Source organism: Silurus meridionalis, chromosome 9 (assembly GCF_014805685.1).
Source record: "Silurus meridionalis isolate SWU-2019-XX chromosome 9, ASM1480568v1, whole genome shotgun sequence".
NCBI classification, from domain to species: domain Eukaryota; kingdom Metazoa; phylum Chordata; class Actinopteri; order Siluriformes; family Siluridae; genus Silurus; species Silurus meridionalis.
The window spans coordinates 10,112,575-10,138,858 of NC_060892.1; the positions used below are offsets into that span (position 1 = coordinate 10,112,575).

General features: G+C 37.4%; 2 protein-coding genes across 3 annotated transcripts; one reads left to right on the forward strand and one right to left on the reverse strand.

The window, feature by feature from the left end:
• slc39a1 (solute carrier family 39 member 1) lies at positions 1 to 6,406 on the reverse strand. Its single transcript, XM_046858410.1, has 5 exons — positions 6,163 to 6,406; positions 5,661 to 6,086; positions 4,179 to 4,303; positions 3,570 to 3,872; positions 1 to 1,888 (listed from the first exon to the last, which is right to left on the reverse strand). The coding sequence occupies exons 2-5, from the start codon at positions 5,773 to 5,775 to the stop codon at positions 1,535 to 1,537; spliced, it is 897 nt and encodes a 298-aa protein (XP_046714366.1). The 5' UTR covers positions 5,776 to 6,086; positions 6,163 to 6,406; the 3' UTR covers positions 1 to 1,534.
• A 2,225-nt stretch (positions 6,407 to 8,631) lies between these two features.
• LOC124391537 (stereocilin) lies at positions 8,632 to 25,624 on the forward strand. Of its 2 annotated transcripts, XM_046858177.1 has the most exons (30): positions 8,632 to 9,416; positions 9,722 to 9,905; positions 9,996 to 11,114; positions 11,458 to 11,482; positions 11,562 to 12,051; positions 12,154 to 13,041; positions 13,146 to 13,208; positions 13,416 to 13,541; positions 13,667 to 13,833; positions 14,666 to 14,852; positions 14,942 to 15,057; positions 15,137 to 15,269; positions 16,138 to 16,320; positions 16,405 to 16,443; positions 16,524 to 16,700; positions 17,354 to 17,503; positions 17,847 to 17,905; positions 18,107 to 18,230; positions 18,607 to 18,689; positions 18,773 to 18,908; positions 20,486 to 20,682; positions 21,190 to 21,280; positions 21,379 to 21,538; positions 21,645 to 21,814; positions 22,035 to 22,190; positions 23,221 to 23,363; positions 23,467 to 23,615; positions 24,367 to 24,464; positions 24,572 to 24,719; positions 25,477 to 25,624. In XM_046858177.1, the coding sequence occupies exons 2-30, from the start codon at positions 9,827 to 9,829 to the stop codon at positions 25,563 to 25,565; spliced, it is 5,745 nt and encodes a 1,914-aa protein (XP_046714133.1). In that variant the 5' UTR covers positions 8,632 to 9,416; positions 9,722 to 9,826; the 3' UTR covers positions 25,566 to 25,624. The 2 variants fall into 2 exon arrangements, with proteins under 2 accessions (XP_046714133.1, XP_046714135.1); XM_046858179.1 differs by lacking the exons at positions 8,632 to 9,416; positions 21,645 to 21,814; positions 22,035 to 22,190; ... (3 more) ...; positions 24,572 to 24,719; positions 25,477 to 25,624 and having other exon boundaries at positions 9,610 to 9,905; positions 21,363 to 21,492.
• Positions 25,625 to 26,284: the final 660 nt, after the last annotated feature.

A 26,284-nucleotide genomic window follows, 5' to 3' on the forward strand; every position in this document is an offset into this window, starting at 1 on the left:
TCGCATGCATTTGTCACCACAGGGGATTTATTGACCATGTATGGCACAATCCAAAATCACTCCTACCTCATTTGTTGTTGCACCAATGAAAGGACAATGTATAAAGAAAATAAAAAAATAAAATAAAAAAAAACTACAAAAAAACCTCAGTAATATAGCACACATTTACAGCAACCTTTTACATTTCAACAGTCTTGTTGGGAAAAGGTTTGTCAGTTTTTTGTTCTGTATTTCAAGCTCTTCAGTCTTTAACATTGTTCTTATAAAGCAGACTTTAATATAACAAGTTTTTGATCAAACCTATAAAAAGACAAATACAAGCAGAAGACATTTGTCAGTATTATAAGGACATAGTGCTTATTAAATCTCGATTCTGATTCTTCAGATGGTGTTGAGTAAAATTCTGTTACAGAAGAGAGCACAATCGTTTTAACTACTAGGCAAATCAGGCATCATAACGTGATATAAATGTCATTCTAATAATCACATAATTTGTTTCTATAGTAACACAAATACAGAAACTTGCTTCATGAATGCTCCATGGTGGAGCTGTTTAGCTTTTAGAGGGAGTATCGAATGTCAGTTCTTCCAGAGATAACGTTCTGACTTTAATTACATTTTCTTTACATTTAATTTACATTTTCCAAAAGAGGAAAGTGTTTAGTGACAAGGGATAAGATGAGACAAAAAAAACCCAAATAGAAATAAAGAATAAGTAAATGAGCACTGAAGATAAGTTTTAGGGATGTTTTACATTAGAATAATTTTTTTTAATATAGGTACTTGTCAGATTGATGTGGTGTAAAAGGAAACACACCACATGCTGTTATTAAAAGAAAGTAAAATAAACAAAATAAAACCAAACAATCTTCTGCATTTCGGGCCATGTGACACCTCCCCAACCTTGATTCCTTTTCTATTAAAAAATGTCTGTTTCACATATCACAAATCATCACACAACTTTTGACCATATTATCAAAATGATGAATTGGACTCTCCGTAGTCTTTTTTTCAATTCCATACAACACATTTTTTGTCCAAAATGTATGTACCTCATAAGACAGTCTTTTTTTTTTTGTCCAAATCAGACACATTTTCATGTCAGGACTATTATATGTCAGGACTGCTTTTTCAGCATTGAAACATAGATAATATATTAACTTTTTTTTACAATCACAACACTGTGCATGAATACTGCAATTACTGGTTAGTAATCAGCCAAATAAGGTCTGATTACTTATTAAAAGAAATTATGCTTAAAAGTAATTAAAAATCATCTTAAATCTCTTTAGGTATTTAAAACCTCCTATTGAAATCATACATTAGATTTAACATTCAAATTGCATGTTAAACAAATAACTAAATTGGTCCTTTTTACTGTGTTGCACTCTGCACCTTTGTATGGCATTTGATGATTGTGATTTATAAAAAATCCTCTGAAAATCAGTGGTGCAAATAATGAAAATAAAAAATATATCAAATTTGTTGCTCAGTTGAAATATAAATATAAATCTGAAATAAAAAAATAAGTTTCTTAGTCTATGAAACACAAAGAGGCCATGAGAGAGAAGCCGAGTAAGATGAAGAGCACTTTGAGGAGCTGTCGCTCTGGGGAGTTGAGTTCATGAGGGAGAATCTCCAGAAATGTAATGTAAATGAATGTTCCTGCTGCCAAGCCCTCCAGCACAGCCTGGACTAATGCCCCCATCTGTAGCTGAGCTTCACTCACCCCGATGCCGATAGCAATTCCCATTGGAGACATGATGGAAAACACAAGGATGTAGATGATGAGCCAAATGGGCCCCACGGCACTCTGGATCAGCTTTACTGAGAGGCTAAAGACAATGATGCTCTTGTGGACCAAGATGGCAATGCAGATTTCCAAAACCTTGACAGGATTCAAATAAGAAAGAGAAACGTTTCTTTTTCAGCACTTTTTCGTAACTTGACATGAGTGGTACAGCTACAGTGAATGAAAAGAAGCATAAAAACGAACATAAAACACAAGATCAAGTTGCAAAAGTGAAACGCTTTCACATTTAACAAGTTCCTGAATTTCTGCCAAACAAAAGAGTTGAAAATGAGTTGTAACTATGGTAATATGCTGTTGAAGCAGAAATGGATATCAAGCCAGCATACGTCAATGTTTATGCAAGTTCCTACTTTGTTAGCTGTGCCAGTTTGACAACTTCGAAAGTGGGAAAAAAATCTAAAAGATCTAAAAACTAGTTTTATGGTGATGAATAGTAAAAATAAAACTGCTGTATATTAAGTCAAACACCAAGCAATCGCTTTTTGCAAATGCCTCCTTGCAATGTCAGTTTGATGGAATCTAGGTTCTAGAAATTTCAGGATTCCACAGCAAGACAGATAGATTTGCTGTTTCGATTAATATAATCATAAAAGCAGCCAATAAAATCCACGTATATAGGAGGTTATGTACCGTAATTTGCGGACTATTAAGCGCACCCATATATAAGCCCCACCCACTGAATTTGACAAAGATTTTTATTTTAAACATAAATAAGCCGCACCTGTCTATAAGCCGCCTACACTGAAACTAATGAACTTTACACAGGCTTTAATGAAAGACAGTGTCTGTTACACGGTGTAACAGGTGAAATATGTTGTGGCTCCTTTAAGAGCAGAGCGGCATTTTAGGAATAGCCTGCCGCCGCATTTATCCGGTATTACTGCATGTGTGCAAGGCCAAGGAATATGTCCTTATTATTTTCTGATGCTCATTTCTACGTTTCTTTGACTAACCCCTAACGCTGTTGCCAAGAAAAATAAAAAAGCACGAGTTTTGGAAACCTGTCTGTGCTTATATGATTTCTGTTGCAACTGGAGTTAGCGAGCTATCACATGACCCAGACTCAACCTGCTATAACGGCTTGTATCTAAAGAGTAACCTATGAAAAAAGTCATTGTTCACTATCTTCCTTCTTCCTTTCACAACAGTTGCTCTCTCGAGTTTATCTTTTGGCATTGTCGTGCGTTTAAAAATCACCATCGGTGGAAGTTTTTTCTCCCGATGCCGTGCAGCTCAGAACACAGGTGAGGTGCGTTTTTTCGTTTCCGTTCGGAAATTTCATTGGTCTAATGTTATGTCGCTCAGTTTTTTGGCTTGAACTTTGTGAAACCGGGAAAACCCAGGAAAAATTCATAAATTAGCCGCTTTGTTGTTTAAGGCGCGGGGTTCAAAACGTGGGAAAAAGGTAGCGGCTTATAGTCCGAAAAATACGGTATATTTAACCTAATAATCAATCACATACAGTATATAACTAGTACTTCACAAGTGAACTAAAGTAAGTTTCATTAGACCCATCTGTCCCAGAATTGACTTGTTCTCTTGAATGCCCTCTGACTCCAAAACCAAAGTCCAGGATTTTACTATAATGCTCTAGTGCAAAATCTGAATTAAAACCATATCCTAATGCCTGTACAAAACTGTTATGATCATAATAGAATACAAGCAGACTAAAACAATGGGGGGAAAACGCACAACTTTATAACATTTCTTTATTATAGGGTTATCATTATTATTAGACATTCTTTGAAATCTTTACCTTTGTGTCAGTTGTTTGCAAGCCGATTGCCAAGCCCTCGAACACAGAGTGCAGTGAGAGAGACAGAAAGAGCATGAACGAGCGGAAGGATGAATGCGCCTGCAGGTCTACGTGGACATGGTGGCTGCTACTCTCAATGTCATTTACAGAGTGGCGTGTGTGAGAGTGGCTGTGACCTGCAGACGGGAGCAGTGGAGATGTTTCTTCACTCCCTCGTTCTTTACAGCTGAGGACCAGCCTCTCGAGGATGAGAACAATGAAGAAGCCACATGCCATGATGAACTCAGCCACAGGAAAGTCGATCTGGTGAGATTAAAAGAATTAATTTGAGTTTTTATATTTAATATTATAATCATGATTAAATATTTGATATATAAGATGTTTTACTTTCCCATCTATAAACAAAGCAATATTTGGTCAGTTTAATAATAACTTAATATTGAATTCATATATCACACACATTCTTTCCATTAGGAGTTTAGAATTAAACCAAAGTATAAGTACACCTTATATGTTTATTTATTGTGAAAGATTGTAATGTAAAACCAAAATACGGAACTCTCCCATTTTATCAGGAAAAGGTGTTTTTCTGAACCCAAGCAAACTCACATCTGAATCTTGTAGTTGCTTATTTATATCAGACAGATAATCTGGGATAATGTCCAAAAGACAGGCAGCAAGGAACACTCCGCCGGCAAAGCAGCTGATTAAACTCAGTACAGCCCTGTGGATTTCTGCAAAAGAGTTGCAATACAACATTAGTGACTGATATTGATTTGGAATGTTGCTGACACTCATTTAGTGCAAATTGAGCTGTGTGTCTTTGGCTCTGTTGAAGTGCAAAACAAGCACTTTGTAAACAAATGATGCAAGCACTGATTTTAGAGGAAAGTCTAAAATCGAAAATCCATTAATTGCATGAGGAACTATAACAATTACGAGCAATGCATTATAGAATACACTGGATCTTATTCATGGCATAATAATAATGAAGTGTAACATGATTGGACATTGTGAACTTAGTCCACTTTCAAGTAGTTTCTAATTTTTTCAATCTTTTATGAGGGGATAAATGATGATATAATCTAATATTCTAATATCTAATGTATATTTTCTCAATTACTGTTAATGTGCTTTGCCTGTGTCACTGAAGCAGGCTGAAAAATATCACCTCAAAGCAGAATCAATACAGATCTGGTAGGTGTTTTCCTAAATGCAATCATCTGACACCACTGTCAATGACTGACTACATGAGAAAAAAAGCTACAGGACAGAAATAATCTGTTCACTTCTTTTTACACTTTGGTGTATTTTTGGTTACGATTATTTAATGTGTTCCTGTGCTCCATTCCACAAATTCAGCTAATCCACCCGAAAGCCATTTGGTATCAAGAATAATCTGATGTTTAAATATTCCCACGTTAAAATTAAAAGTGAAACCTTATATCGATTTTTAATCTGTAGAAAAGAGAAGTCTTTAACCTCTTAGTCTGTTTCTACCAGACAAATAATCTAATGTCAACATTTTAAAATGAAACCTTATATAGATTTCTTGTTAGTTTGCTTGTTTTAATCTGTGAGAAACAAACAAGAATGTGACTTTTTAGTCTGTTTCTACCAGCCAACCATGAATTCAAGGTTTAGGAACCTCGGTCAAGGGTTTAAGGCAAATTCATCGTGACCATATGTCCTTTCACATCTGCAAAAAAAATGAGAAAGGACAGGTTTCTTGCAGACACAGAGAAATAAACTCATCAGCCTTGTATGATCATGTGCCTTTTGTGTAGTGAGTGAACCAGATCCCTTTACAGCACATACATCACATAAGCAGGTCTGCAAGATAAACAGACCATTCATGCACAAAGGGCACTGATTTAGGCGTCATAATGCAATTTCCCCTTTATTGATGCATTCGCTGTGGAGTTTCCTAAATACTGTTATACTAAATATTATCTATTCACTGTTGAAAACTATTTTAATTTAAATTAGAGAGAATGATCTCATCATGAATGACTCTTGATATAGTCTCCTTATTCAGTTTGACTTACAAACAAGTTCATTCCAATACGAATAATGAAATCGAGAACTTACCTGTTCCACTGGTTTCTCGGAAGAACTTCATCCGAGCAGGAACAACCCCAAAAAACAAAGTCAGCACTAACAAGCCCACCAGGGCCGATATTTTAACTATTAATAAATACTCCATTTGGACAAGTTTCACTGCCAGCTAGATGTAAACAAAAACATTCAAACTGAACTTCCCCCAAAAATACCTCTTAAAAAACTACTGTTCAAGCATTTAGCCAGTCTTCTAACACCGATCCATGTTTTAAATATTACCAAAGGCTGTATATCTGCATTAAAACCCTTAAAAAAGCACTCTATCAGCTCACATGCCGCCTTTTTAATCAGAACCAAGTCCATGGAGTGTGACGCATTCTCCCTAACTCCGCCTGTCACGTGACACACTGGGCTCTCTTCCTTTCCGTCTTCCGTTTTCTGCGGCGCTATGGCAACCTGCGTAATAAAGAGTAGGATTAGTATAAAAATCACGACATTGATTTTTTTTAAGGTATGTGTAAAAATTATTTACGCTTTTCGAGATGATATGTTCATCTCAAACTCGTAGGTAGTCATTTTCAATCGCTGCCTGAGTAAATAAAAATTTGGATCCATCCTCAGGACATGCGCACGACTCATTACTAGTTTCTACATGTGCAGTTTCTTGTATGTCCAGCAGGGGGAGTTCGGGATTCAAGCACCGGGTCTGTGACAAAAAAGCACATGACTTGTCTTGTGATCACAATCAGGCGTGTTTCCCCCAAGTCATAATTTCTTGGCCAACATTTATTTAGAAGTCTGAATGTAGATTTGTAAAACAGCCACCTAAGAGGTCATCACTGTGGCAAGATCATATGATTGGCATTTCGGCGTGTATTAAATACTGGTATGAAAAAATTAACTGCCCCTTTTTTCAGATACTCCAACCTTGTTAGTTCACCTTGAAGAACAATTAAACAAATATTTACTAGAATTACTTGTAGGAGATCTTTTTTCACTTTGAGTTTGTGTTGTCCTCGTCCTCAATGTGGCGGTTTTGCTTTTTGTTTGGTTAGACTGACATTGTTCTACCACCAAATTATTCTTTGATCAGTCCCTGCCCTAGTCTTCCTTTTCCTAAAAAGGACAGAATAGAGGGGTTTTAATGCAGTCAGTGGCAAAGTTGACCTATGATGTACCCGACAGGGGAAGTAGGGTAGGAAACTAGAACTGTTAGCTATCCAAAGCATATTTATAAAAAGATTTTGCACTCAAAATGTAGATGTCCACTGAACATCTAGAAGCATTCTCTATTACTATATATCAGTGGCAGGATGTGAAATAATTGAGGTAGGATACCACTGAAGGCCTATATATATATATATATATATATATATATATATATATATATATATATATATATACACACACACACACACACACACACACGTGTGAAAAAGATTTCTTTGTTTTTTTCTTATGTTTGTCACACTCTAATGTTTCAGATCATCAAACTAATTTTAAATATTAGAAATGAGTTCATTAGAGGGACGGCCCATGTAGGACGTTTTGGTGACAAGGTGAGGGAGGCGAGATTGAGATGGTTTGGACATGTGCAGAGGAGGGACATGAGTTATATTAGTAGAAGAATGCTAAAGATTAAGCCACGAGGAAGGAGGAAAAGAGGAAGGCCAAGGAGGAGGTTTATGGATGTGGTGAGGGAAAACATGCAGGTAGTTGGTGTGAAAGAGGCAGATGTAGAGGACAGGGTGGTATGGAGACAGATGATCCGCTGTGGCGACCCCTAATGGGAGAAGCCGAAAGAAGAAGTAGTAAAAGATAACACGTGAACACAACATGCAGTTTTTAAATAAAGGTTTTTATTATTGAGGGAATACAAAATCCAAAAATACATGGCCTTGTGTGAAAAAGTGTTTGCCCCTCTAAACCTAATAACTGGTTGGGCCACACTTAGCAGCAACAACTGCAATCAAACGTTTGCAATAACTTGCAAGGAGTCTGTTACAGCGCTGTGAAGGAATTTTGGTCACTCATCTATGCAGAATTGTTGTAATTCAGCCAGCACAGCATCTCAACAGGATTCAGGTCAGAACTTTGACTAGGCCACTCCAAAGTCTTCGTTTAGTTTTTCTTCAGCCATTCAGAGGTGGACTTGCTGGTGTGCTTTGGATCATTGTCCTGCTGCAGGCTTCTGCTTTCTCATTTGTTCCTGAATTTCTTTGGCTCTCTGCATGATGTCTAGCTTTTGCAGATCTTTTGGTCTACTTTACTTTGTCAGGCAGGTCCTATTTACAAATTTCTAGATTGCGAACAGGTGTGGCAGTAATCAGGCCTGGGTGTAGCTAGAGAAATTGAACTCAGGTGTGATAAGCACAGGTTTAACAGGGGGGCAAGCACTGTTTGGATTTTGCTTTCCCTCAATAGTAAAAACCTTTATTTAAAAATTGCATGTTTTGTTTACTTGTGTTATCTTTTACTAATATTGAAATTAGTTTGATGATCTAAAACATTAAAGTGTAAAAAACATGCAAAAAATGAAGAAATCAGGAAGGGGGCAAACACTTTTCACACCACTGTATATATATATATATATATATATATATATATATATATATATATATATATATATATACACAGAATATATATTTTTCACACTCCAAGTCTTTAGTGCTTAGGTTTGTCCTTATTATAAGTGCAAGCTTCTAGAACTTAGGGAAATGGAAGGAAGAGTAAAGTTTCTAATTTAATATTCTTGCTGCCAGCTGAGCCCCACACCGCTGAGTGAGCGCCGCTCCCAGAGGAATCAATAATACAAGAGGAAGTTATTGTTCCACTGGGGTGGGTGAGACAGACAGAATTAAAAGGCTTTGTGGGGAGTCTGCTCTGGTCCTTTCACTGCTTCCGCTCAGGTTTCCACTGTTGCAGACAGAACTCAGACAGGAGAGAGATGATTATGTACCTTAGTGAAGGGCCTGATTGTGTGCTCCTGAGAGTTTTTGTTTTATGACAGCTGCAGGAGACCTTCTGGCACTCATGTACGGAAAGCACTATGCTCAAGGACATTGTCCAAAGTTATATCCTGTAATGGGATAGTAGGAGATGTCTGACAAAATAACACATTACATTTTAGCGTAATCATGACAATCAGATTCAGATCCTGTGCTTTATTATTGCTCTTGGATATGTAAAGTGTTTACTAACAATTAGATTTTGGACAGGCAAGAAGAAAAGGTTTTCATACCTACATAATCTGAGCAAAATGTAGACATTACAAATACTTTACATCTATTTTTATTAAATAGCAACAATGAATAGCTGTGAATATCTAATAGTTTTTGACTGGACACTTTCTTTGGAAGCTATAAGGGTGTAAACTTCAAAATAATGGTTACAGTGATACTCACTGACGTTCAGTTTCATAGTATTCATACTTACATTTTGCTGTGTTTAGAAGTTCCATAAAATGTACATTCTGACAAGCACAATGTTGTTCTGAGGCCATATGATTTTACTTGGTAAGCCTGCCAGCTGGCATATACTCAATTGATGGTGTTGAAACCTGACGCTCTAGCTGAAGGACCAATTGAGCTGAAGGAAGAAGAGATAGAAAAAGTGACACTGTCTTGCAGGACAGAGGAGAGGTAGAGCAGGAGACAGAGGCAGACTGACAGAAACAAAACAATATTGTATTTAAGGAATATTTTTCAAACATAAATTTCACACTTATAAGTCTAATGTGTATTTTCCCCCCTGAACCCAAATGGAGGGAACGGATTATGTCCTCATGTAAGTATGTCCAAAACTTTGAATGCTTAAACTGCTGATACTTACGAATGAAAAGAATGTGGCAAGATTTTGTTTATTAACATCAACAGTTGTTTTGTGTATAAATTTTAGCTAATTATTGATGACATATTTTTGATGTTATATAAATCTAAAATCATTTGATGCATTCAGTGAACATCTGGTGAACATTTGAATGTACAAAAGAGTGATGAATGTATGCAATGTAATGGCAGTCTGTTTTCCTTCAGTGAAAGTGTAATCAAGTGGCTGTGGGCAGTCATTAACATTTTATACCCATTCTGCAGTGTGACATTGTACTCCTTGAAAGCCTCCGGCTAACGAAACTGTATAACAGGTGCTTTCTCAAAGAAGCATCAGTTGTTTTCAACCATTCTCCTTAAAACTTGTGAATGGAGCTCAGAATGGGGAAGTTTGGGATTGTAATCTGGTTAATTGTCTTATTGCGTGAAGTGTCCTCTATTTCTGAAGGTGAGAAAATGTATGTTGTCTTTATTCTACCATAGTGTGTGCTCTTTAATCAACGTTTAGCGTGGTTTACATACAAATATTGTGTTGTAGGAAATAAAAGGGAGGACCAGAGAGAAGCAATTCTGAAAGAGTTGGTTGCGATATGGCGAAAAGGTGAAGGCTGGTACCCCCGCAGAGAACAATCATCTTCAGAGAGAAAACAGAATGAACAAATCCATACAGTCCTGAGGAAGATAGTTGGAGGTCTCAAGTCTCTAGGACTCCTGCCCAAGAAAGCTATTGGCTTACCATCTCTTAACAAGCCACTTGACCGGAACAGGCTGTCAGGATTTTTGTATAATATCTCAATGTATCTTCAGGAAATGAGTGCTGAACTTGATGATGATCTACCTTTTAGTGATGATCATTTTTGGGAAAACTTGTTGCATTCTTTTCTCCAGTCTGAAGAAAAAACCCCACTAGGAGAATGGGCCGGGAGGGTTCCTCCTAGACCAAGCTTCAGGCTACAAGACCTCTTCCTCTCTCTAAGAGGCAGTCCACATTGGGATGGACTACTTGGACTGGTGCAGAGCATCCTTACTCTCATAGAACAGCAGCCACAAAAACCTCTTCTCACATTTGTGTCCCAAAATTGGAAGACTATCAGTGCTTTGCTTGACACTGCTTTACAAGCTCTTGTCAGTGGAACCTATAGCCAGGCAAATGCAGGTCTGCAGGGATTTATTTGCATCCTGAAATCGCGTAGCGATTGTGCTTTTAACCTTAGCTGGCTGCAGCAACTCCTGACATTCCTGGAGACAAAGAACTGGAAACCTGTGGTGGACCTGCACCCAGCGGGTGTAGCCAGTGACCACAGGGATGGTACCTTCTTGGCAGGTCGTTTTAAACCATTTAGCATTCCTCCTGAGGTTTTACGTGAGGAGAACAATAAATCTCAAGAAACAGGGAGCCTTAGCTCTATGCAAGCTCTACTTCTTCAGGCACTATCAAAGTCAAACACTGGGGAAAGAGCAGTACAATTGACTGAGCCTAACCCTGCCCTAGTCCAGGGTCTTGATGGCCTCCGGCGTGGATTCCTGCACAGAGTGGGTAGCACCGTGTACAGTAATCTGAGGCGTAAAGTGTCGCGTGTGACCATGGCACTACTGGATGATCTAGGTAGCATGGCTGGTGAGACAAAGTCCACTCAAATGGGAAGATGTTCTGTAGGTAAGTTTAAACTATTATTTCCTTAAAATTATTCGAAATATTTTTCTCCATGATAGCTTTTATTGCACAAATTTTATTGCACCGTGTGTCTGGATTCCTGAAATCACATTGGTCATGTTAATCATCAAAGAGACATGATACTCTAAATCCTATGGTCCAGATAATCTATCCACCCTTTTGTTGATTTGTAACCATATACCCTTGGCATTATGTGCCCAGCTATTTAATTCCATTGACCCTAGTTATATGGTAGTCTGTCTTCATTTCATCAATTCACAAATGTAAAGTTTTATTAAAGACAACAATCCTATTAATGGTTTTTACTTTTCACTATTTTGCAAAGGTGACCTGAGACAGTTGATATTGTGGTAAGTTTCTTAAAAAATGTTTTTAATTAAGCATGCTTTTAACACATTTCTAACACTATTGTAATACTTCATCACGTAGGGGTATTAGACACAATCTAACATGGAATGCTCAAGCCATGGGTTTCACTTCACACGGTTTACCAACTCGGCCATCTTTGATGTCCTGTTCATCTTCAGAAACAGAAAAGCACTACTCAAAACAACAGCGATCTACAAAAAGATCCAGACTCCTCCAGCCATTATTCCATAATCAAACAGAATCAGAGATGTCAGCCTCAGCAGAAATACTGGAAGCAGCATGCAATTCATCCATTCCAGGTCTCACTGGTGTTTCAAACTTTACTGTGTTTCTCTACTGTAATCTTTTCGATGGAGGTGATGCAACATTGGACCCGGAGGCTGGTCATGTAGTGCCTGACCTGCATGTCAGCTGTTCTAATGCAGCATGGTACCTCAGTGCTGCAGAGGAAGATTTCCTCTGGGTACATGTGTGTAGTGAATTCTTTGCACAGGATTTTAATAATACAGTATGTGCCAACTCTTCCTTTTGGCTGCACCGAGCCCATCAGGTAATAGTAATAAATGTTTAAAAGATATCTGTAAAAAAAAAGATATATATATATTTTGGTTGATTTGGTTGAACACTATGCTTTTTTGTGTGATTTTATTAGGCAGCTGTTACCAAGGACTACCATTACCTCAACCAGTCAAGTATTGATGACCTTTGCCTTCAACTCTCCAGTGAAATTGCTTTAAGTTCTGCAAGTATTGCAACTAATGATTGCTTAGAACTGCTCAGTGCTAGATCTCTAAGTGCACAAGATTTCAGGAGGTGTTTTCTGCCCAACAACTCTGCTCTGATATTAGCCTTATGTGGCAATGCATCATATCCGTTAGTTCACACTGGCTGGGCTGCAGAATATTGCTTAAAAATCCTGAACAAAGATTCACACCATGACTCCAAAAATGTTCTGTGTAACTTTTTAAATTGGACTGCAGAGCATTTCACCCACTCTGAGCTACTTGAACTATGTGGAGACACAGCAGGTCTGAGGGATTACATTTGCAAGAACTTGAGTCTATATGCTATGCTGGTTCCTAAACAGCCCATATTCTATGACTACTGTAACCCCAAATCAGAACCGAAGCAGGAGACCCAGTGTGTCCTCCAGCAGCTTTTTGACATGCTGCCTGCCCCCTATGACTTTGACACACATCAGCTCTGTTTAAATCCTATTCCTATCCTACAGGAAGCTGTGTATAAGCTAAACCATTGTGAGGGAGTTGCTGATAAGCGTGTGGGTTGGCTGGCCACTGTAAGCTATGTGCTCCAATTGTTAGATTTTGTTGTAGGGCTCTCAGCAGGCCTTGATGAAGGGGAACAGGAGGTACGCCAGGGCCTTGGTCAAGCTATTCTTCTATCTAAACTTCTGGACAATTCCTCTTTCTGGGCAACCCTTAGGCCAAATGCATCTGTTAGTGTGCTCCAAACAGTTGGTGTCTTTCTCAGACGAGAGCAGAATTTTTCTCTTAAGGAAGAACTTCTTAGTTGTTTCAGTGTAAGTTCTATAATATGATTAATTTATACTATAATTAATATTGTCAATACTACATTAAGTTGACCTTACATAAAGAATCAGGTGGTTGTTATGTTGTCTTTTAGCCTGTCTTGTGGGATCTCATTCAAAAAGAGGACAACTCCTCTGCACTGAGATTTTTAATACAGGTAGAGCTTAAATGTTTATACAAAAAAATTCTGAAATGATATGAGATAAGAATGTCATGATATTTCTAATAGTTATTTTATTAACTAATTGTACACATTATGAATAAATGTTTTGAAGCAATCATAAGCTTTTGTAATGAACTGCAACCAGCTTCAAACTTGATATACTGGCTTTTTTTTTTTTTTTTTTTTTTGCTGCATGTCTAGGAATACCTCCAGATGCCAAGAGAAAGAATACGCACTCTTGTGTTGTCTGCAGAAAAAGATGCAGTAAAAAGATTTTTGTCTCATGTACATCAGAGCTGGGACCAAATCCAAGTTGAGACAACACAGGTAACCAGTCAACCAAAGAACTAATGCATTTTTCATCTCCATTTGTTCCAGTGAACGGGTTCTAGAGTGCTGAAAATGCAGTTTGTTCTATTTGTAAACATTGCTTTTCTTGACATCATTGACAGGCCTCCCCCAAGGAAAAGGAGGCCATGGAGACTATGACTGCAGCCTTCATCCAAAAATTCCCACGTGTTACTCCAGAACTATTTGTCGACCTCTCACAGTTCATCCCGTACATGTCTGTATCTGACATAATGAATTTTCCTGCCTCACTGATTGCCAATGATAGTGTGTGAGTAAACAATAAATACTTCAGCAGAGATGGCAAAATGCACACATCGTTTACTCAAATATAAGTACAGATACTCACTTTTTTAAATACTCTGGTAAAAGTACTGACTACACTTTTTTTTTTTTTTGAGCTCTGACATGTACTTAAGTAAAAAAGTAGCCATAACTACTACCTGTTTTAGGGTCATGCTGGTAAATGGATCTCAAATCATGTTAATATATTAATACAAAATAATTTCTAATGTTGTTATCCATTGAATGTATTCAGACTGAACAACCACCACATAAAACACAAGCAGAGAAAAAAACGGTGATGATCCGGTGATCAGGGGTGATCTCTGTTCTCAGCCATATTTACATCGCTGTCTAACTCTGTCTCATCCTTGTTAGTCTCAGACTCCTTATTGCCTTCTGCCTTGCTCGTTGTTAGCTTCGTAAACTAGCCTACGTCTGTGGTGCGTGAGAGTCAGAAAATGTTACACCAGTGTTAGATTGAAAAAGCCCCAGAATGACAGAAAATAGGCTGATGGGCTGAAAATGGAGTGCAATGAGAAAAAAATAAATGTATCATGTCACTTACTAAATAAAAACTAAAATAATGAGCCTGATTTAAAAATGTAAGAAGTAGAAAGCACAGATATTTGTATAAAAAATGTAATGAGTGAAAGTAAAATGTTGTCTGAAAAATAAAGTGTAGTAAAGTCATGATACCAAAAAAATCTAACTAAGTACAGTAACAAAGTATTTGTACATTGTTGCTTCCCATCTCTGCTCTGCATATATGCTGATATTTTGCGGAAATATACGCATTTATACGTGTAACATTCTTTTAGGTTGACGGCTATTCGAGACCACAGCTCGGAGATGAAGTCTCCTCAGAAACAAGCTTTTGCAAAACGTCTCCTACAGTCCAATGCAGTAGGAGATGTTCCATCCTGGCCACCATATTTCCTCACCTCTGTTCTTCCTCTCCTTCCACATCTTCCTGTCAGCCACTTCCAACAGCTGACATACCAGCAGGTAGGTAAGCAACTGTAATAATATTCTGTATATTTTAATTCCAAAGGTTTCAAGAGAACAAAATTGAAGTTTTCAGGTCTATCTCACAGCTCAGCCCACTAGTCGATCTGTTGGCTAATAGCAGTCTGGATACCATAAGAGGAAGACATGTGTTTCGCACCCTGTTCAGCAAGAAGAAGAATCTCACTAGTGATACAATAATGAGGTAATTACATTTTCTAAACAGTAAAATTCAAAGTCTGAGCCATACAACAGATGGATGAGCTGTTTTGTTTCTGTGACAGGTTAGGCATTCTAATATGCTACATGAATTCAGAGGAGCTACATGGTTTCCTGTCTATACCACCTATCTCGCCTGCCCTGTGGCAGCAGCTTGCACAGTGTATTTCAGATGGCCATGTCAGTGGAAATGGCAGAGTAAGCATGAGCTTCTATACATATATGTTTAGAATGCATATTGTGCTGGTTTTAAATGAATTTATTTTAAACTTTTACTGAAACTGTGTAGGCAGCTTGGTGGAACAATGGGAAGTATCACTCCCCAACAGCTACACGAACCATGTTACAGTTTAATTGCTGTGCAAATGTATACATATTCTTTGTGGTTTTCCTCACTTATTTCCGTTACCTTCTCAAAAAACATGAAGGGGGACTCGCTGTGTGAATGAGTATTTGGTTAGAATGAGGAAAAGATAATTACATTTATATTTCGAAGATTTTTCAGCAGAAAAAAATTGATGAAAAACTAAATTTGTTCTTTGTTAAGTAAATTCCTGTCACATGTTTTATTTAGTCTTAAGCTGCAACCTCCTTTATATTTAACTTCCTATATGTTCATATGGTTTCAAGTGCAGTTTTCACACCCGGCAGCTCACCATCTTCTACCTTCGATTCAACAATATCTATGAACAAGTCTGTAGGGGAGTGGTCTATGACACAAATGCAAAGGAAAAACTTTCCATTGAACAAAGTATTTTTTCAAATGATGGAAAATATTTTAATGTGATCTAGTTGAGGGTCTGGTTTACACTTACATTTACATTTGTGGCATTTAGCAGACGTGCAACAATGCTTTAAGTCTCTATCAATAAATTAATCTACACTGGTACGCTAAATTACAAACTTAAGAAAAATCAGCCTACAAATTTGTTAAAAGGTTGTTTTTTTTTAACAAGCAAACTTGGAAAGTGTTAGTTTAAGTGCTTTTGGAACCGAGGGTCAAAAAGCAATGACTGCTATTTACAGAATCTTGTCATATTTGGCATGTAGTTTCTTTGTTTTGCAGATTTCTCATTGGCTAGCTCTTGCACTTAAACCCCTTAATGCTAGCTCATTGTCTTCTGTGGCATTGGAAATGCTTCATGGTGTATTACCCCAACTTGGTGCATCGTTCCTGCAATCATTATCCTCAAATTATTTATTGGAACTCTTCTCTCAGCCAGATATACCCACTTTCCCACCTGCACAGGTAAACACACCATTTCCATTAGATTTGGCTCTAATAGATTTTATTTTGTTCCAAGTTAATCCAAGTCTTCTCTTTCCATTGCAGGCATTCCAAATTTTAAGCAAGATATTCCGTGAAACAAATGTAAGTTGTGTTATATGATTATAACAACTAAAGTGTCAGGGGCCAAAAAGCCTTGTATTCATTTCCCTTTTCTGTTTAAGATCAGTGCCAACACATTATGCAGGTTAAAGCCACTATTACGGGGTTTAGCTCCTGCTTTCTTGAAAACCTTGATCGTCCCTGACTCGATGGGAATGGCAGATTGCCAATGCTGGAGCTCTCTGCTGAGCGACCTTCAGCCTGCACATCGTGCAATGGTGCATAGTGCACTACAACAGGTAACATCAGCACAGATATATACTTACACTGAGAAACCAAGACCTTATGAATTAAACACTTATTGAGCACGTGGCAGCTCGATTCTCCAATTTAAAATCACATTTAGATTAGAAACATCCATTTTGCTTTACATTCTTTTTATTACAACCCTGTAGATGTATTGTCATAATCAATAACAAGATGCTTAGGTTTTAAATGCTGCCAAATGAGCAGATCAATTTACACTAAAATCATGGTGTAATTTGGACAATTTAAACTTGATAAATGAGGTCTAAATGGATTGTTAATGTTATTGCTAAGTCTGCTTAAATCTCCTATAATACTACAGCATTTTATTTGGGTGTGAAAATTTTAGAATGATATCAGAATCTGCTAAGAACACATTGCAGTAAAAATCCTGTTTGACATGGGATAGTTGATATGCTTGCATGTTACATTTTCTATTTCACTGTTTCCAAATTATGCGTGAAAATATGGAACTAGCAGCACAGCCTGATTAATAGTAATAGTATATACTAATCACGTCTTATCAAACAAATGTTAATTTGTTAATTGTTCATTCATGTTTAGTCACCATTTGTTTTTGTTTTTTTTAATATTATATGTAGCAGGTTCCCCCTTAAGCTAACTAATATGTACTGTTGGTCCAAAGGTTCTGGAGCATTTGTCAACCAATAACACACTCTACCTGCACTGCCTTTTACCCTTCATTTCCCTGAAAAAATTGTCCACTGAGCTTGACAGACAGACGATCCTTCAGCACATTACTCTGTACAAAAACATGTCCTGGTCACCTCAACAGGTAATATCCTATTTATTGCTTGTAAATCACTAGTAAACAATGATAAGAAATAATTGTGCTAATAATGTCACAACCTGTGTTAGTCCTTGCGGAGTGGATCTGTCCACAGCTAATAACACACTCATTTGCTGCAGCTCATCAGGTATGCTACAGATGAGCCTTTCAGTAAATTAATACAAAGTGCCTCTCACCTGCCATCAAGCAAATTGCGGTCACTGTGTTAGAATGGCTTGCATGAAAGAATATGTATTATTAATGCATTAAAGTGATTTTATCCCAGGCCAAAGGGGTATCACATTCAATTTTGGTTGTCATCCAACTTCTCAAGTTTTTCATTCAACAGGCTCAGTTGCTTTTCAGAATGATTCAGCAGACTGAAAACATCACCCGAGAATCAGTACTGTAAGTGACATAAGTCAGCCACATGCCTCTTGGTATATTGAGTGTCACACACGTGGGCTTGGAATTTGACTCATATGAAGTACATTTAATTTAATTAGCCAAGAATCATAATTAAATTATTTGTCCCATTTGAACAAAACTAAATATTTTCTGGAATACAACATGGCTTGTTGGAGTACTGTATGTTTCTTCTTGTTGCAGACATTTAGGCCGCATTGCCAGTGGCATGACCTGTAAGAGCCTACAGCTTTGGGCCAATGAATCCGACTTCTCTGAACTCTTACGGTTTATTACAGAGTTGCCCGGTGGATTGAGGCCAGCTCTGGTGAGAATGTGTGAGACAAATTTCAATCCCTTTTCAGCCAATCATAATCACTGGCATTTTCTGTTTTTCCCAAATGCTTTTTCAACACAAAGTCTATTAAGCTGCCAAAGCAAATAGCATTTCATTCAAACTGACACTAATGAAGGTTGCCAATCTGGATAGCCAGTAAATAACAAATGACATGAATATGCTAATGCCATTTATTGTACAATGAAACAAAATGTTAAACTGCCAAATTTGCTTAATTGAGCTAATTTATCTAATTCATGAGTAAATCAAATTATATTTTACAAATCGAGGCCTGAGTTAACATGCAGATTTTAGAATCAGCTGTCAAAAAGATGTCAACCAAAACCAATGAACTGTGTTTTAACAGAGGAAATGTGTGGTAGAAGAACTAAGAAAAAGACCTGATGTGGACCTGGGTGGCCTCAACCCATCATTTACTGCAGGATTACCGTAAGATTATATATCCCTTTTTTCTTTTTTCTTAATTCTACATCAAGCCTCTGATGTCCTCACAGTCAGATGTTGTTTCACAGCATGAGGATGATTGAAAGTCTGTCCAACGCATCACTGTCAGCTGTCCTAAACCACGTGCAGAGACACTTTATTGATTTCCTGGAGCTTCCACGACACAAGCAGATGACCTTGGCCGAGAAAGCAATCGACATGCTTGTAAGAGAAATAGTTTTTGGAAACTTCTGCATGGACTTAATAGTTTAGACACGGTATATGAACCTCTTTCACAGATTTAGTCTAGAGTTACGGTATATGAACCTCTTTCACAGATTTAGTCTTTAAAAAATATCAGACTTTGGGGTGGTGGATTCTTATAGGGGTATTGTGCTTTTATGGTATAGCTTAAAATATGATCTGAACCCTATAGGTGCTGCCAGAGAGACAACTAATGACACCTACAATATGCAATTTTTTATGCATTAAGACACCAAAGGCAGTTTAATTATTGTCTGTTTCATCTGCAATAGATGAAAACTAGAAAGAGGAAGAATAGAGGAAAATTGCTCTTTTTTTGTAAGTAACTTACAAATAAACCTTATATGCTTATGACCATTGATTTTAGTGGGCAACCAGAACATTACCAATTACATAGCCTCAAACAAAATTAATATCAGTAATAATCAGATGAGATGTACAACAGAACATACTGTCATCCAGTATACAGACTTGCAGCTTAGTTCAAAGAACCTTTGTTCAATACAGCAGGAAAGAGACAACACAGTATGGCTAAGATGGTAAGACTGGGCTGTCAGGTTCAGAACCAAAGTTCAGTTCAATTACATCTAGAAATTAGTGCAAAGACATCACGCACTGGAAAAGGCAGTATTATTTTTCTTGATTTTTTACAGTCAGGGAAACCAACTCACCACTGTACACAAACTCTTCTGATGCACAAGCATTATCCAAACCATAATCCAAAAATGGTCCTGAATTTCATAGACACAACATATTTGATATAAAATGAATCCTGGTGGCTTGTTTCTATATAAGTCCAAACTAGCAACTGTTACATTCATTGCTCCGCCCCTGAACTCGAAATGCAAAGATTACTGCCCCACTGGACCTTCATAAGAAAATCACTAATGCTGTGAAGCTAAATAGGAAGAACACATAGCCCTTCATTTGTTTAACATCTAGAAATGTGAACAAATTAGAACATTATCTAAATATATATACTGCTCGAATTGAGTGAAGTCTTAAGGGGTCCCCAGTTGTTGGGGTGGTGGGTCTTTCTGTCAGATTCAGCTATTTACAATGTAACACAAAACATCGTGTGCAAACTCAAATATGTACTGGATTTTCACCAAATTCTTTCCGCAAATATAGGCTATTAGCTTCAAATGAGAGTTGCTTTTGTCTGAGCACCCCCGCATAACCGAACCTATTAATAATGAAAAATTAGTAATTTATGTTAATACAAAACCCTGACATGGACTAAATAAATATAGTAGAAAGACAGAAAGTGAAAATTACCGCTCAAAAAAGTCAGTAAGTTTTCTCTTCCCAAGTGGCGGTTTATTACTCTCCATTTCATAGCTGGTTTCATGTAGAGGCAATATACAAGCGGTAAATATCATGCGTATAACGGTTATTAGATGTCAAAACACTGATGACTGTTATGTCTAAAGCCTACTGAATCTACTGAAACCAGGATTGTCCTGGCCACCCAGATTTTTCTACCCTTGTTTATATTTTCCATCTTTCCTGAAATATTTTTCCAACATTTCTGTCAGATGATTGCTGAGGACAGAATATCAGGGGCCTCCATGGACCTGCTAGGCCCTCTTCTCTTCTTCTTGGACAGGGACACGTTGTCTCAGGTGGACAGAGAGGCTCTGAAGCTGCGAATTGAGGACCTTAAACAGTACTGCATGCCCTCAGATACCTTCAGAGAAATGGCATCTCTTCTTACAGAGAGAAATATGCTAGGGTAGGTCCTTATGTTCTTCATGTTAAAATTGGGAACATGCAGAGGTAGAATAGAGCAAGACACCTTGTGGGGTAAGATATCTTCCCAACAACTAGTTCTTTTTTCTGTCTTAATGAAATTGTTAGACCTAATTTTGCGTTATCTGTCCAAAATAATATTGAAAAGAAAAATGTTATAGTAATTTAACTGACTAATTAGTGTTTTAAAGTTTTTATGTAGCAAATGCTACTGAAGAAGTTTAAAAAAATACATGATCTATGTAATTCACCTAAACCCATTTAGAACTTTTAATAAAAAACATTTATGTCCAAATTTGTTTAACCAATTCAGCTTTAAAAAATCATTATGTATATAATGTATCAAAAGCTTGGAAAAAAAGTCCTTCTTAAAATTGGGCTAACTTCATAATTTAACATTGTTATTATTTGAATACATTGCAGTATATTTCAGTAAAAGTGGAAACTACTAAGAAAATGAATAGATGATTCATCTGGATCTGATTTACAGAGAGCCAAAGTCATGGACAGTAGGAGAAGTTGAGCATGTAGACCGACTAGTGTTCACCCTGTCACCTCAAATGATACGCTCTCTGCCACTGGTAAGAAGGATAATAAACAAGACGTAGGCCTTTATTAGTCCATCTATCTATCATTGTCCTAGGTTATGACATTATGTTGAAGGCCATGTTTTTATTAGGATGACATAGGCAAAGACACTGTTGAGCAAGTCCTACAAAGTCAGTGGCATTGGAAAAACACCAAGCTTGGTAAAATGTGTGCTGACAACAAAGGACTGAAAGACAAGATTTACAGCTTAATTCACAGAATAAACAGAGGACGGAGATGGAGCAGAAGAGGTGAGCCATGTTTATTACCTCAAGGTACTGCATGTATCATGAGCTACAGTAATTAATCAGATGTGATTGATACCTTCTTAAGTACAAGTTTGTTAACTTTTGTCAGAGCCAATCCCAATGTGTGCGGATATCAAAGGGACTTTTCCCTCAGCATGGCGCTGGTATCAGCTCAATCGAATGAAGAAAAGAGAATTGAAAGAGTGTGTTGAGTTCCTCGGTCAGGATGGTTCTCTTGATGCTGAGCAGCGCTGGGCACTGTGGACAGAACTCAGACCGGTTAGTTTACTAAGAATCCAAAATTAAGAAATGGTATTGCGTGAAATGTCTCAATTCAGGAAAAAAATATTACATTTTTAACACAAAGCTAATATTGCTAACAATTAACGGAAGCAAACAGATACCACATTAACCGATTAACCACATGAAGCACATGTACCAAATACTGTGATCAGTGGGGATCAATGACTTAAAGGTCTGATGTGTGTATTTTTTGCAGATGTATAAGCCAGTGAGGGCACTCAGGCCAGTACAGGTACTGGAGCTGGGCTGTATCATCACAGAGATGAGTGAGAGAGAACTACAGGCTGTGAACATGTCTGACTTAGCTGTGGTGGCTCATCTAGGAAGCATTAAAGCATGGAACCAAAGAAAAGTAATTTTTTACACAGTTCATCTATGCTCTACATTCTTTTGTGAATGAATGAGGTACCTGAACCTGTCTACAAAATAGAAATGGTGATATGTTGAGAACAGATCTGTATCTATACAAACAGTCTTTTTAGCATCCCTCCTTTGTAAACAGTAACAGAATTTATCAGCACCCCTTTATTTTTTTAAGCTTATGTTTATCTGTTATTAAACTGGTAACCAGGATCCAAAAAAATATGTGAACACGACAAATCACAGTCATATCTGCTTGTGGAACATTGCATGGCAGACTTCCCCAATCCCCAGATTTCTATCAAAAATTCCAGTCTAGGATCTGGAGCAGGCTTTAAGGATTTGTGCTCATTCAGCCACAAGAGCATTAGTGAGGTCACACCAGGATATTAGGTAAAGATGTCTTGTTTGCATCAGCATATCAGTTTATCCCATAGGTGTTTAGTGGGGTTAAGGTCAGGGCTCTTTAGATCTAGTGAAGAGAAATCTTAACATTAAAGCATACAAACACAATTGTAAGCTTCCAACTTTGTGGCAGCAGTTTAGGAAAGAAAGACAATATGGGTGTGATTGTCAGGTGTTCACATACATTTGGCTATAGAAATGCATTTACAAACAGTATATTTGGCTAAGATTTTAACTGCACTATGGGAGATACATTTACTAGCAATTCTATTACTTTCCTACACAAAATAAATGCGGCTCTTCGAAACTGTCCATGTATTCCTTTGGTCTGTAGCGTTATTATATATATCAAAGGTGGCAATTCTTCAATTATTTAATTCTTCTAAAATACAAGAATCACTATACCATATGAGCTGATCCAATATTTTCAATCAGCACCTGTATACACTATTTATCCTCAGTGAGTCCTTTATAATGGTCTGGGTGATGGTAAATCCTAAACCTATCCAAGGGTCTTAGGCGTTAATACACATTGAATAGGACATCAATCCTTTGCAGGGTATTGTGCACCTATTTTACAAGCCATCCGTTAAATCGGCCAATCAAATTTTTTCCAGATGAGAGCGGCTCTACAGGGATTCCTGCGACACCACAAAGGGAAGCCTGAAGACCTTGGAGTGGTTGAGTTGGTTTCTCTTGGCAATCTACTATGTGGCTTTACTCCCTCAGAAATGTCCCGTCTAGATCCATTTAACCTGAGGTTAGAGAAAGAATTTTTAAAAAGTTTTGAAGTTTCCAAATTTTTGACAGCGATTATACTGTGCATTTGCAATTTGATCACAAATTTATGTGATGTTCGTCAGCATGGCAGCAATGTTCCTGAGGGAGACGTCCCTCCCATGCTTGGAACAGCAAACTGAAGCTCTGACCACTCGACTTTCTAGCCCCCTGGCATTTGGGCCTGTCAGCAGCTGGAGTGCTGAGATTTTCACTGAGATTGGGACTCTGGCAGGTGGAGATGTCTGAGTCAAAAAAATGACACATTACAATACAATTCTTTTTGTTTCTCAAGGAAGAAAAACATTTAAAATGTCACGTTACTGCATGTCACATTATGTCCAGGCATTTTTATTACACATAAAGATTACAATCAATGCTTTTAACCAGCCTTTTTCAAAGAATAAACACCTGGATCAGTAACATACATAACTGTATTGTAACTTGTGTTTGAAATATCTGCACTTAAATACATTTTTTCATCTATTTTAGTCTGTGCCAACACCTTCATTCAGGTCACAGTTTTCAAAATCCAATATATTTTTACTCCCTACACAAAATCACTAACTGAATCATCTTAATTTTATGTTTTTCAATCCAGCTAGACCAAGAGTTAATGTTATACTAGCCAAAAAAAACCCTCTAGGATCTATAAAACAAAGTAGTACTAAAAGTCAGCTTTACTCTGTTACATTAAGCATTACTGTATATTTATTTAAAATGTAACTGTAAAGAGTCATTTTTATAATAATTATCTTTAAAATTACAGCTATTAAAAATAGCAAACAAAGTTTAGCCAAAATCATAAGGACAATATTCCAGGTGCAAATTTGACCAATAAGTAGTTCCTTCTTAGTTACCCTTATGCCAAAGATTTATGCTATTAGGTGTCAAAACAGGTAGCTTGCATCATAATCTGAAAATGACTGAATTCACTTGTTTCTGCTTAAGGCAACTTTATAATGATGACCCTTCTTTATCCTTAGCTGGACTTGATGACATGGTGTTGTCATCCCTCGTGAGGGAACAAATAGAAGGACTGACTCCTTTAGCAATATCCCTGATACCCCCCAAAAAGATGGCTGTAAGAATTTCACACACTTTGTATTTTGTTCCCTGAGCCAGAGTTATATTGTATGACATTTTCATTGCCAGCCTGTAAACAAATTTCATAGTAACTGATTTTTACAGGTGGTGTTCAGTGCAAGTCAGCTGTCCTGGCTGAATTCCGAACAGGCGTGGGCTGTGACAGATGAGCAGTGGCAAAAGCTGGACAATGAGCAGAAACAAGCATTAAGCATGGCATTGTATGAAGGGGAAGCAATGCTTGGACACAGAGGTCAGTTTTACTAAATCATTTCTATAAATGATTGCATTAACTGCATTTTTATAAATCAAACCTAGTTGCTGATTTAATAACAGATTAAAATGGAAGATGATCATGAAATTCAGCTTACAGTTTTACTCATTTTATACAACAGCCATTTTCAAAAAGTATAATGACTTTATTTACAGATTGCTGTTCATTACAAAGTCACACATCTATTTATAGTTACCTTTAATTTTGTGAAACATCTGCAAAGCAAGATGTTATCTCTTATTATATCGCAATAATGAACAGTTGTTCCCTCACCAGCCTCTCTTTTTTTCTCTCTCTTGAAGTAAATAAAAACTACAGCTTGTCAGTTGCAGAAAAATATCTGTCTGAAAGACTTTCCTGTAGCATAAAAGTTATATTTATAGCTGTACCCCTGTATATTGCAAAGCGCTGACAATGGGAACTTCATCCAAAAATGCTTAATAAACAGCTCTTTATTCATTGTGCCACTACTACAGAAGCAATAATCATAAAACAAGTGCATTTGCTATGCAGATGGCACATTTATCAGACTTTCTGGCCAATCAGAATTAAGTATTAAGCAGCACTGTAGTAAAGCTGCATATAACTCAGAGTTAACATGCTTTGGCTGATGTGCTCTGTTGATTGCTTAGCTGATGTTTGTATTGATCCTCCTGCCAAATTACCTTTCAACTGCAGTCGCACAGCTGTCAGTGGCATTGCTTGTCATTGTAACATAGTGTGTTTGTCTCTGCAGGCAGGAACCAGGCTCCTTCAGTTTGGTTTGCTGACAACCTCACAGCCTGCACTCTTTTGTTACTCTGTCTTCTGTTGCATTTATTATAAACATCCACTGGAGTGTTACTCTTTCATATTTATTTGCTGTACGTTATTAAATTCTTAAATTTTTGATTAAAAACCAACTTAAAAAAAACAGCTTTCATATTATTATTCACACACACACACACACACACACACACACACACACACACACACACACACACACACACACACACACACACACACAGGGCCTCTGTATAATGAATGTTTAGAGGAAATATGACAGTTTGAGATAATACTTAGACCTCAGGACCCCAGTGTGTGGTAGGATAAATTGAATGAAAACAAAATAAACAGGCATCTGCTGAACAATCATTCATTCATCATCCATGTTTATTAGCTGCTTTATAATAGTCAAGGTCACTGTTGATCTGGAGACTGTGGTTAAAGCAGAAATACACCCAGAATGGGACACAAGTCTACTGAAGGGCATAATGCGCACACACGCACACACACAAATTAATGATATATACCAGCATGCTTTAGGATTTAGCAGGAAGCAAAGGACATGGCAGAAACCCATGCAGGAACAAGGTGGACATCGGAAACTCTTTACAAGCAGTAACCTAAGCTCTGGACCGACCGGATCATGGCGTTCAACTGGAAATGACATCTGCAGCACCGGCATGCCACCTACCTGAAGGGTTTGTGAATGAAACATATTTTGAAACCTGATCTGAATGTGTAACAGACAGTACTTACTGGACACTGTTATACACACATGT

Coding starts and splice junctions, on each gene's coding strand:
- slc39a1 (XM_046858410.1), bottom strand. CDS start 5,775: ATGGAGTATTTATTAATAGTTAAAATATCGGCCCTGGTGGGCTTGTTA. Junction 4,304..5,660: donor CCGAGAAACCAGTGGAACAG/GTAAGTTCTCGA, acceptor ACTCTTTTGCAG/AAATCCACAGGGCTGTACTG. Junction 1,889..3,569: donor TGCAAACAACTGACACAAAG/GTAAAGATTTCA, acceptor AATCCTGTCAAG/GTTTTGGAAATCTGCATTGC.
- LOC124391537 (XM_046858177.1), top strand. CDS start 9,827: ATGGAGCTCAGAATGGGGAAGTTTGGGATTGTAATCTGGTTAATTGTC. Junction 11,115..11,457: donor AATGGGAAGATGTTCTGTAG/GTAAGTTTAAAC, acceptor TATTTTGCAAAG/GTGACCTGAGACAGTTGATA. Junction 15,270..16,137: donor ATGTCAGTGGAAATGGCAGA/GTAAGCATGAGC, acceptor TTTGTTTTGCAG/ATTTCTCATTGGCTAGCTCT.